The 13,136-nt window shown below is 37.7% G+C and overlaps 1 protein-coding gene across 1 annotated transcript in view; it reads right to left on the bottom strand.

Annotated features, from left to right (window-relative positions):
• The window catches only part of ANO4 (anoctamin 4), a 211,770-nt gene that overhangs the window by 68,095 nt on the left and 130,539 nt on the right, over positions 1-13,136 (bottom strand). The window contains exon 7 of the mRNA XM_065671440.1: positions 3-103. Coding sequence (XP_065527512.1) covers positions 3-103 — 101 coding nt within the window. The remainder of the gene's footprint in view (positions 1-2; positions 104-13,136) is intronic.

Below are 13,136 nucleotides of genomic sequence, written 5' to 3'. Positions count from 1 at the left end.
ACCTGAAAGGCATTCTTACATTCATTAGTTCAGCATATTTGCCCAGGACCTCCCAAGGGGCATGCAACTTCACAAAGATGATGTCACTGTTTGTTAGAGATGACTGCAAAAGAAAAACGAAACACCCACGAGGGCTTACATTTTCAAGTAAAAAAGAAAGAAACTGTGGTCAGTTGTCAAGATGTATTTTTTCTGGTCTCGTGTCATCCCTCCCATTCTGATTCTTCCTCCAGCTTCCCTCTTGGCAACATGAATTCTGAACGTTAGAATTAAAGCCAGCAGGGAGAAAGGAAACCTGATGCTCCCTATAGCATAATATTGTACAGATTTGTTGCACAGGAAGGTTGAGGGCCACTACTATTCCAGCAAGATCTCTTACAGTGCTACCATGCTCTTTTCCATGGGTTGTGTGTAGCATGAAGAGACCTTTTTGTAGGGTATGTGCACCAGAATGGTTGTTACCTAACAGAATGCTGTTTGGTGAGGAATGGAAATATGCAGTAAAGAGAAGGGGAGAAATTAATGTTTGCTCTCAGGAGGAGAATAGTGCTTTACAAGAAAGCAGGGGTGGCTGCAGCCAGTGTGAGAACACAGAGAGCCACATGTTAACACTGGAAGATGAACTGTTCGAATTCTAATAGAAAAAAAATGAAATTCTCATAAAATTGCATACAATATAGCTTTAGACAGCTTAATGGATGACATTAACAGGGACAACTACTACAGGCTGAGTTCAAGGAATACCCAGGAGATGTGTGAAGGTGCACAGACTATGAGAATAGGAAAGTATGAGAAAACAGGGCAAAAATTTTGTTATTTGGCTTTAGGGATGATTTCCTAGTTTTTTTATACATTGTAGTATATTCAATGCTTCTCACATTAATCCTTGGTTAACATAACTCACTAGAAGTTCATAAATCTAGTATTCATCTAGAAGCTACAGTGATTACCTGGGTGGGAGGCTGACATTTATACTTTTGATACCTGTTTGATTGTCCCCCAACTATCATGACAGATACTGAGATTATTGAAATTTCTACAGCATGTTCATGTCCTTAGAGCAGCTAAAACATTATTATCAGTTTGTGATGTGATAGGAATGAAAGCTCAACAGTTGAGATATATATATATACATATGATTTTCTTGTTTACATAAAACCCCCACAAAAAACCCAAACTAACAAAACCCCAATCCAGTCACTACAGGATTAACATTACTTTAAACAAATAACATATTGCAATCCTCAACAATGAACACAGAGAAATATTTGGCCCCAAAGTACTGTCGGGCTGCATGAAAAAATGGATTTAGCACAGAATGGAACAAGTGGCTTCCTGGTATTAAAAACTGCAGAAAAAGTCTCGCTGCTCTTTTGCTGATGACTTCCTGAAAAATATTTCAACATGAAATGATACAACAGCAACAAAACGCCCCAAAACGACTTGCTTCAAAGACAATGAATTCAATTGTACTCTTTTCATTGACTTGTATGGATTCTAAATCAGGCCTCTAATGATGTTTTTCTTTACAGGTACATTTCACAAATTAGGTTTTTACGTTCCCATGAGACTTTGGCAAGTAGATACCACAAAATCAAGGCTAAGTTCTGTTATTCTAAAAAGGTCCTGGAAACTACTCTCTCAATGATGAAGCTAAATCAGCAATAAAATAGTAATTTTGTCATAAACAGCTCAGATAAAAAACAAACAAACCATAAAAACGTCAAAACTTGAAAGAGCCATCTAATAAGCCCAATATACAGAAGGAAACTATGGTCCTGACATACCTGGCATTTAGAAATTGAGGAAATTTATTAAAAGCAGCCTATAAATTTAGTGATGGATGTTAAACAGCTTACAGGTTTTTCTTTAAAGAAAGCTTACAGGCATTTTCCAACACATTGTAGTTTAAGCCACACCAGATATGACAGCCACAGCAGCATGACTAAGAATAATAGAATCATAGAATAGTTAGGGTTGGAAAGGACCTCAAGATCATCTAGTTCCATGGGCAGGGACACCTCACACTAAACCATCCCATCCAAGGCTCTGCCCAACCTGGCCTTGAACACTGCCAGGGATGGAGCATTTACCACTTGTCTGGGCAACCTGTTCCAGTGCCTCATCACCCTCACAGTAAAGAACTTCCTCCCTATAGCCAATCTAAACCTCCCCTGTTTAAGTTTTAACCCGTTACCCCTTGTCCTGTCACTACAGTCCCTAATGAAGAGTCCCTCCCCAGCATCCTTATAAGCCTCCTTCAGGTACTGGAAGGCTGCTATGAGGTCTCCACACAGCCTTCCCCTCTTCAGGCTGAACAGCCCCAACTTTCTCAGCCTATACGGGAGGTGCTCCAGCCCCCTGATCATCCTCGTGACCTTCCTCCGGACTTGTTCCAAGAGTTCCATGTCCTTTTTATGTTGAGGACACCAAAACTACACATAATACTCCAGGTGAGGTCTCATGAGAGCAGAGTAGAGGGGCAGGATCACCTCCTTCGACCTGCTGGTCATGCTCCTTTAGATGCAGCCCAAAATGCAGCATTTGTGGAGATGCGGTTTCAAAAGTGAACTTTATCTTAATCTAAAGTTGATTTCTTATGTGCTAAGTGTAGTCACACAGAAACATGAAAAACTTCCATATAGTTACTACAATATACATGTTTAAAGAATATCTTTTACTCAACACTTGTAGTGTTTTTTTATCAGCTCTCTCAACAGATCTATCCAAAATACATTTGGGAGATTCAGTTATTTTCAGAAGAAAGAGATAATAATGCTAAATTATTAATATGGAAATCTATTTCTCTTGGGCTTGCTCATATTAAGTGCTCACAAAGAAAAGCATTAAAAAGGCCCGAGAATAACAAGACTGGAAAGAGAAGAACAAACCCAGATGGAGGAGTAATTGACTGAAATGTCACATTCACTTAATCTAAGGAGAAAATAGCTAATCAAAACACCTAAAAAAACCCAAAACATATCAAGAGCACCAACTTAGTTGCAAAAATACTTTAGTAAATGGAACCCCCTAACCTCTCTTTGCTAGATTAGTATTTAGACACAGTCTCCTTCAGCTTCTAACTATTTCATTGAGAGGAGCGGAGCATTCTTCTGTTCTAATTGGCTTTTGAGGCCTGGCTCATTAAATGGTTTCAAGAAGTAAACTCAATTTCACATTATGGGAACATGCAAACGAAAATCAATGTAACATTGCTCCCCTTGGAAATTTAAGTAAGATGACTACTGACATGAGCAATCTGCTAGAAAGTGTGTCTAGATGACAAAGAAAGACACACAGAGGAATTGCAGGAACAGACAATGAGGTAAAACACTTTGCAAACACAAAAAAGGAATAAGTGTTTGAAACTGACAGGCAGCACCAGTGCCTGTAGAGCTATCACCATATGATAACTGGTAGGCCGCCGGCATTCAAACATATTGGTTGTTTCAAACTAATTTCTTGAGAAGGAATACCCATAGCAAACCGGATTTTCTTCTGGCCAATAATAACATTTTTGCTGGTCTTCAGAGCTCTGCACCGGTGTGACAAGAGACGAAATCAGAGAACTGAAGGCTAATCTAGGTTGGAAGGGACCTCTGGGTATCATCTGGGTTAACACTAGGTAAAGCAGGTCCAATTTAGATCAGGTTGCTCAGAGGGGCTTCTCTCACTGAGTCCTGAATTTCCCCACAGGCAGAGATTTCACAGCCTCTGGGCAACACACTGAATTGGGCTGGAGAAAATAATAGTTTCTATGGAAGAACTGCACTCTTCCTTAGAGAAATGATTGTTGAAAACTACAAGTACCTGGACATGAAAATACATAAAAATTCAAAACATTCAGTGCAAAAATGGCGTTCTTCATTACACAACTTGCTTTTTACAATATATTTCTTTAAAATTATTATTAAATTATTATTCTTATTGAGAAGCAGTAGCAAGGTGTATATAGCTTAATGGAACCTTGATCCTCAAAACAGGTTTGTATGGTAGAATTCAGATTACCAGAGTTCAGAGTCTGGATTACAGATAGTCAATATGCAATGATTTTCAGTGTTCAGTGATATTAATCTACTATTTTTCACAGCCTGTAATTTTTCCCTCCTCCTGTTTTCCACTCCCCAACCTCCTTCTACAGCTGGAAATCATATTCCACAATTCCTGAAAATATTAGGTCAGTATTCGATAATCACAGGTTTCTATAGCCCTTATCTCGGTACTGGAGGTTCTCACTAATTCCCAAATCTTCTGGCTTCAATGACAAACCACTTTAGTACCACATCATTGCTGCCGGTCCTAGAATACAGGCCCACATATTACAGACTTGCCTTTTTGGCAAGACTATCTTTCTCCTTTACCATTAAGTTTATACAGACATTATATTCCCCACAAACACAAATTAACCACATATGTGTTTAAAAACAAAGCTCCATATTCATCTCCAGTATTGCTATACAAGGAGTGGAAGAGACTAAAGTAGGGGCCATTTATGTAACTCCAAAAGCATAAACACCTGCTTTGATGAGTTGCAGTCCTCAGCTAGGCCAAGAAAACCTTGTACAGGGCAGGTTATTATTCTCCTGAATGTGCGCATGGAGTGGTGTTAACTGTTACTGAATTTAAATCCTGGCTACTAAACTCACATGTACTCATGTGGGCACTCTAACTCCTTCTGATGGCAGGATTTAACTAGATAGATTCACTATTAACTTGACTCTGACTGTTCTGTAGTTATCATTGTTAGTCTGAACAGAAGCAATGCTGACATTGAATGTCTCTTGAAAAGCCCACATTTTGCTGTATTTGCAGGCAGTCTTCTAGGATCAAGGCTAGAGATTAGAATCTTTTGTCAAACACCTTCTTGAACATTCTTATCCCACAAAGATTTTTTTTTTGGTTTGTTATAAAAAATATTGTCAACTCATTTTAAGACAAAAAAACCACAACAACAACAACAACCTGTAGGACTCATCTTAATACAAACATTTGAGTCTGAAAGTTAGGAAAGTTGAGAAAAGAGATTCACAGCATATAACCTTGAAGAAGGATAAAATTACAGTGTCTCCAGTTGAATGGTGTAATTGCCTATCTGCCTTGAGGCTACTAGGGAGGAACTGCAAAAAAACTTCCATTTATGTATGCATAACAATAGGGAAAAGAAAGCAGGATTACTATAAGGTGTTTTCTCTATCATCATTTAAGAAAAAGTACTGAAGATCGTGACTCTCCTTACATTTTAAAGCCTTCCTCATATAAGTAAAAGGAGATAAATAAGAATTTGAAACAGATCCAGCAACCAGAATGAAACCTTGACTATTTAAGCAAGACCCTGCAAGACAAGTTAAAAACCCAGAATGCAGGGTTCTTTGATTTTTGGCAAACATACGGTGAAGACCAAAATGCAGGAAAAGACAGAAAAGGAGACAAAATCAACATCCTTCATCTAGTAAGAATTCTCTCTAGAGTCAAGCCCCATATGACATCTGAGTGCAGAGTAGTAAACAGTAACTGCTTCAGGTTCCGCTGTTTCTGAGAATTACTCTGTTATGTTAATAGCACAGATTGATTTGCCATGTGGAGTGAACTAAGTGGAAAACCAAAACCCAGCAAATTTTAGTTGATTAAACCATTATTCCTCTGCAAAACTAATGTAAATGTAAATTCACAAGGGTAATTCCACAGAACTGGAAAAGCAGCAGTAATACACTGCCAATACTTTTCAGAAGTGCATATATTACCACAGGGTAATTACTCAGATACTGTCAATATATGTCTAGTTTGAGGGAAAATAATACGTACTCACAAGCATTAACATCCACGTTCATAGATCAGAGGAATCTCGTCATTAATAGTGCCAATATCTTTCGTATATACAGTACAAAGTACAGTTTTAGTGAAAAAGGGGAATATACTGCTCACATTTCAATTAGGATTTTAAGGAGCTTTTGACTTACAAGAAACTGTAGGGCAAAAGCAGAAAGGATGAAAATAAGAGTAACGAAAGGAAGCCCTAACTAATAAATAGGGAGCCATGGTTAAAACAATTTTGATGTAAGAGGATGTTGACATATAAAATCTAGAATAACTTGATAGAAGGGGACAGAGTCACATGAATACAATTTAAAATTATTTCTGTATGAAATCTCAAGGCAGAATTTGATGATGGGGTAAAGTTTTATTTTTACTTTTGAAAATACTTCCAGAGGTTCAGCTTCAGTGGAGTTAGTAATGCAGGCAGGTGGCTGCCTATTGCTAGCATTCAGGCAATGTGTCATCTAATCCAGCTCAGAGCAGGTGTCATTGTTACAGTGCTTAATTTCTGGCAGCAGTTGACAGGATCTCAAAGCTGAAACGGGACTGGGTTAGTAACAAGGGCAAAATGTTTGCTAATGTCCTTTCATGTAACAAAAATGCATGAGTGGGTGGGCAACTTAAAGAACAGGGTAGGTCATGTGGTAGAAGGAAAACGCAAATACCCTCTCACTGCTCAAGTTTGCTGCGCAACGAGTTTATAATCTGCAATTGGAGAACTACAAATTCTTCTGAGATAAGAAACACCATAAGAAAGGACGTCTAATTCTAACTAATGTCATCTGAATCCACAGGATTCTGATCTCACAGTACAGAAACCTAGAAATAGTAAATCTATTTAACCATGAAAACAATATCCAGAAATATTAGAAATATCTGCAGTATGATATTTACAACTTAATAGGATAGGTTGATCTGACTGTGAGGCAATGATAAAACATTTCTTGATAATCCCATTAGCAAATACTGAATGAATACAGGTTTGACCCATCTGGGTAATATTTCAGTGACAAAACACCTTTGCATATGAATTTAATCTGACAAAGAGATAGGATGCATCTTTTAATTCCTCTAAACTGGAAAATTACTATAAACATGTGAAATTAATTATTTGCAGATTTAAAAATGCAGATAGCTAAAAACTCTCAGCAGAATAATGAATTTTATTCATGTACACATTATTTGACATGAAGTCTCTATATTACAGTTATACGGTTAAACACTGCAATTTTAGATCAAAATGTTAGTATTTTATACAGTGATAATTAAAATCAGCAAACCATTTTGACTGCACCATGGGCCAAAAAAGCTCTCTTACATACAGTATTTTACTTTTGGCATTACGGGTGTTAAAAATACATCATAAAATTGAATTACATTTTAGCAAGCAGCTTCCTTTGTGACTTATCCCAAGGGTAAAATATAAAACTAATATTTTTCCAGTACAGATTTATGTCTCATTTATTTTTTTTTTTTGAAGTAGGAAATACCTACATTTAATGAATTGTCTATTAAATATTCATGTTTGCTTTTGAAGGCTTATTGGAGAAACATTGCTTTGTCAGAGAAAAAGGCAATTCATTTTTTGTCCAACAGTTAATTTCACAAACTTAATAATCAATCAAACACACAAAATGTGCAGGCAGGCTCATTATAGCTGTTGCATACGAATAACCTAGAAGAACTGAATAAGCTGCTTATCGTATCATCCAGAAGTTACAGAGTTTGGAGGGGACTTCCAGAAGTCATCTAGTCCAAACCCCTGCTCAAAGCAGGGTCAACTAGAATAGTTTGTGGGGTCTTGAGTATCTCTGTGGATGGAGTCATGCACATTCTCTGGGCCCTACAGCATCTCTGGACAGGAAGGCCACCACTGACCTCCCACATGGACAGCTTTTGCACAGCTCAGGTTCTGAGCACCTGCCTGCGCTCCCCCAAGAAGAAGCTATTTGGTTGTTCAGCTCCCTCTTCACAGTCTTGTTTCTCAGCTCATGCAAACAAGAAAGACAAAAAAATTTTCTATGATTCTATCAATGTAGAATCCAAAGTCTTCTCAGTGTCAACACTTTCCACGATACAGTGCCCTGTAGCTCTCTCTTACAGTCTGTATACCTTTGACAGTGTAGTGCAAAACTCTTCATAAAAAGAGATACCAGTGAATTCAACAAGACCTTGACTGAGCAAGAGCCTACTCCAAATAACACTATCAGGAGAAATATTTTAGTTCAGTCTGCACGGCACAATGAAGCCCTGAGTTCTTCAAGTCAGCTACATATCCAAAACTTGAGGAATTACAGGCAGAGATGTTAGGCCTGTCTGTAGAGGGAGTAGTGGGGTTAATGCAGTCATGTCAGCATGGCTGATTAAGTCAGGTGCTATCCAATACTGACACGACTGTAATACCTGCTAAATCACTTGACAACACTTTTGGGGGGATTGGGGTGGGTGGAATGTCTCTGCACCATAGCTGGTTATGCAGGACACACATGTGCAACTGCTCTGGAGGAAAGGGAAAGTCACAGAAGACCATTCTGACAACACCTTCAGACCATTCTGACAGCACCTTCTCGGACTTCCTGAAGGTCCCCATTTTCCAGGAAAGCAAAGGCACCAAACAAAATGCAAGACCCAGTTAAATGAAGGGTTTGCCACAAAAACTAAATATGCAAAACAACAAGAGATAAAGGCAAATCCATCTTAATGTGCTGGCTTCACCAAGTCACAATTTCAGGTTGATGATGAAATGAAACCTTACGGTCCGGTGCAGAGAGGAAATTCCTAATAATTCATTGTCTGCATGATTTTTCTGTCTCTGCTTAGCTAAGCTCAAAGTAATTTGACTTCTGTATATTATTAGATCATCTGATGTTAGAAAATACATATAGAAACAGAAGAAAAAAATTAAGTTTCTTAAGCAAAGCTAGCGTAATTAGAGTTTAACTGGAGACAAGAGGAAATTGAAACACATAATAATATCTTTAAACTAAGACGTGAGAATACTGGATCCTTTGTGCATGTCTGTATAAATCCTTTCATTTGCTAGGTGTGCTTTAAATGAAACAAGATCAATATATGACATGGGCAAATTATTTGAACTGTTCTAATTTGTTGTGATAAAGCAATGTCCATACATGGCACAATGTACTGACAAGGCAGATGCCTAAACATAAGCTCCACTATTGATCAGTTACTGCTGCTCCCAATGTGTCTATTGACACAAGGTGCCGGGTGAAAACATATCCTGTATGACACAGAAGAGCAAGCAGCACCAGATGGAGCTCAGTGTTTTAATGGTTCATATAAATGTGATAGAGAATAAAGGTGATCTGCTCTCCTAGTTCAGAGCTCTTACATGAAGATTTAATGAGTTACAGAAAACAAGCTTGAAGGCCAGCATCACTATTACATGAGGTAACATCAGTTTTGATCTAACTGCATATATTGCAAAGTGATGGTACTAATCCTGAAATAGTTTTCTGAATAATATTGAAATTTGAGTTCGCTTTGATGGTCTGAAAATAAGGCCAAAAGTAACACATATACTGGCAAAGAATTCCCCTCTCCAAATTTACTTGCACCATGGAAACTGCTGTAATGTTTTTTGCTTTACTATTTATTTAGTATTTATTAGTATTTAGTATTTATTTGCTTTAGTAGACAGTATTATCTTTCTCTAGAGATGAAGAAATATTACTTCTTTTTAAGAAGACCCTAGCTAACAAAAAGCAGATTATTCAGCTTAGGAAATTGCAGAATCTTTGTTTTCTGTTGATGGAGATAACATTATGTGTAAACATTGCTAGAATTTTTTATTTTGCCCACTTTCCATGGAGGGGCTATGCCTCCAAGAGCTGCAGCAGAGAATTCACAGATGAAAGGTGAAACAGAAGATACTGAAGTATTTTATAGCTCTGTAGTACCATCAGGATACTTTTATTCAGTGTAAAACTTCGGAGTAGCACTGAAATTCTCACCTGTCATATCTCTTGAACTAGTATACCTACATCAATCTGTTTCAATCTTTTATATGGGGAAATGTAAAAATGCAACATGAAAATAAAGATAAATAAAATAAAATAAAAATAAAATCTCACTCAATAATCCCAGTTTTTCTGACACTTTGTAGATGCACTATTACAGACTTTTTCTTCTATTACAAAGATTTCCTGACAGGAAAATTATAATTCCATTAGATAGCTTTAGAAAAAAAAAAATCAATATGGTTCATGCATCAAGGGCTTTATAGCTACAATTCAATCATTTTCTTGAAAGGCTCAATGAATATTAGAAAAGCTATTTTAAAGATTGGGGAAATTCCATTAATGTTACATCACTAGACAATGGGGGAAAAATACACAAATTGCAGAGCACTTTCTCAGCAAACCACCACTTAGGGGATTATAATTGTTCATACACTGCAGGCTGTAGTCCCTGTCAAATACTTAAAATATAACACCTAGCATGTCCAAGACATGCAGTGTAGAAATGTGCTTTGTATTATTTGCTGCAACTTTACAGTCACTATAGTTACTTCTGCTGTACAAATACACTTACACCCTCATGCATAACCTCTTTCAAGAGTGGTGAGTTGATTAGGGAAGAAATAGTATTAAAACCATATGGCATATGCATTTCTATGTTCTCGCTACCAGCTACTGGAAGCTGTGCAACTGAATTGTTATCTTCATAGTAACACAACTGAATTTCTTTGCCCTGCTGTCCACAACTGTCATATTGCTTTACTAAGAGGAAAGAAAAATTTAAAAAATTCCCACAAAACCAGCTGAATTCTGCAGCATAATATTTAAAAAACATTTCCCCTCCACCTTTTTGTCTTATACACAGACACAGCACACAGACAAACCTCTCCCAGTGATATATGTGTTTCTTCCTCCAGAATCCCATCTGTCTGTTGCTTGTCTCCTCCACCTCAGTCAATGTCACTTGTACCTTACCAGGTTCCCTCGCACAACCAGAGAAGGCAACTAGTCCTACCCATCACTCAGTGACTGTGGATGATGTACTTCCAATGCCAGAGCTCTGACAATGACAACACCTGGAGCACAACAAATTACAGATATCTGTAATTTCTCAAACCTGAATTTGAAAGGAAGAAATCTTAACCTTTGGACTGGACAAACCTTGTGTAAAATGAATATTTATAAAATTCTGCAGACTACCAATGGAAAAAGAATGTGGGAATTCTTGATATGCCCAGATGATATTTAAGCACAAAAGGCAGAAAATTAAAAGTTTTGAAACACTTTTTTTTGTTTTTCCTGGCAGCACTTAAATGAAGTGCCCATCTTACACAGATGCCATCTCCCCTTCCAAAAAAATGAAAGGTTAACAGGAAAATATCAAAATACTAATAAGGAAAGAGCTCTGGGTAAAACCTGAGCAGTCATCACCACTGAACATAGCTGGTGGAAAGTGCAGTGACAGGAACACTGACAAGAAAACAGGAAGTCTAATGTTGGAAATGTCACTAAGTGCCTAAAGGGATTAACTTATCTCAGCATATAATTTTTTTAATGTATAATGAAAAACAGAGAAGAAAGGTGGAAAAAAATCATGCTCTGTGCTTAGGAAAATGGCATCTCTCATATGAAACTCTAGGTCTGACAAGCACAGTATTGTAGCACAAAAGGCAAAGATAGCGAGCAGGCTGAAAGGTAAAAAAATGCAGAAAAGATGTACAAACAAAATGTCACTGTTAAGATCAACAGGAGAAGTTGGCAAAAGAAGCCAGGGCAGGAAAAGATGCATGAAGAGGAAAAAAATAAATTAAAAAATTAAGAGCATATAGGGCTTAAATTCTGCAGTCCTTTATTTTGTATAGCTATTCATCAGGGGGTAAAGTCCAGCCTGAGTAAGAAATATCTGGAACAATTACAGACAGATTGGAGCAGGACAACAAGAATGATCCAGAGTTTTGGTAAACTTGACCTAGAGGAAAAAATTGAGAGAGCCAGGGTGATTCAAAATCCAGCAGAAAACGCTAAGCAGATAATGCAGTAACATTTTAAAAGTAAGTAACAGTTGTGAATAGCAAGGGAATGAACTGCTCTCCATGTTACTTCTGTATCAGGCAAGAAATAGGATTAAATTGTAACAAAGAAGATTTAGGTCAGATATGTAAAAAAAAAAAAAAAAATCAAGCTGAACAATGAAACATCAGAGTGATCTGTCAAGGAGGCTTTTTTAAAAGGATCCTGTTCTAAAAGGATCCTCTTAAAAGGATTCCTTTTGAGGAAAAGGTTGGATAAACAATTGGCAGTATGTAGTTGGCCTGCACTTGGAGCCCTGAAAGGGACTCCTATCCTCTAGAGACCCTCACATCCCCCCAGTCTCCTCTATTATGATTTGCAAGAGAATCAAGTAGCTGTAAACCACTATGAAATCAAATCAAACCTCCCTAATCACCTTCAGTCTGCTCTGGAATATGTGATAATACATGATCCAAAACCCAGAGTATTTCATCTTGAGAGACAATGCACTACGAAAAATAAGCATGGCATGAACCACCTACTACAAAGAAAGAATGCAGACAGGGAAATTCAGAGAGCAAGTAACAGTGTCACTTCATTTTTAAAAGCTACAGATCTGGAAGAGTGGTCCTATGCTCAGCACAACAGTGTTGTTAAGACTGAATTAATAATTAGGAATTACACTGGCAAGGGAAATTAAAAGAAACTTCTGAAGAGGGATCAGAGCAATAAAAAGTGGGTCTGGGGACTGAGACATCGTTGGTATAATTGGCATAAATCTCTGGCAGTCCTACTAGGACAGGAACTAGAAGAGGGACTTGGAGGTGTTTGAAAGAGGATGGGGGGTTCGGCCTGGGAGAAAGAGCATGGTTAAGAAGCAGTCTCAAAACCACAGAGCAAGTCAGTCCTGGGATACTTGGAGCAGAAGCAGCAAGACAAATGGACTTCGCTAGTTCTTCCAGTGTGGCTGAGACAGTGGTTCAAGCAGGGAGAGCTCTAAGTGTTAAGTATAAAATAAAAATGCTGTTTGGTGATTGAATCTTTAGTTCTGGTACCTAATCTTCTGCTAAAATAAGGCTTGTTTGCACATTAAACTTTTTTGGTGTTTATACTAACCTTGGGTGAATATGAAAAGACCAAGAGGTGAAGAATATGAAAAGACCAAGGCATAAGATCATCTCAAAGCCTACAGATGCAACTAACATGGGTTCACAGATCCCATCTAACAGCAGTCTAGGATTTCCAGGAGTTTGGATGTGGGGCTGTAAGAATCATATGCAGCAGGAGGGGTGACTGAGTCTAGTCTGGGATAAAAGGAGAAGCCTATATCAT

This window comes from Lathamus discolor, chromosome 1 (genome assembly GCF_037157495.1).
Source record: "Lathamus discolor isolate bLatDis1 chromosome 1, bLatDis1.hap1, whole genome shotgun sequence".
NCBI classification, from domain to species: Eukaryota; Metazoa; Chordata; class Aves; order Psittaciformes; family Psittacidae; genus Lathamus; species Lathamus discolor.
The sequence above is the reverse complement of the archived record's forward strand: the minus strand, read 5'-3'. Positions and strand labels throughout refer to the sequence as shown.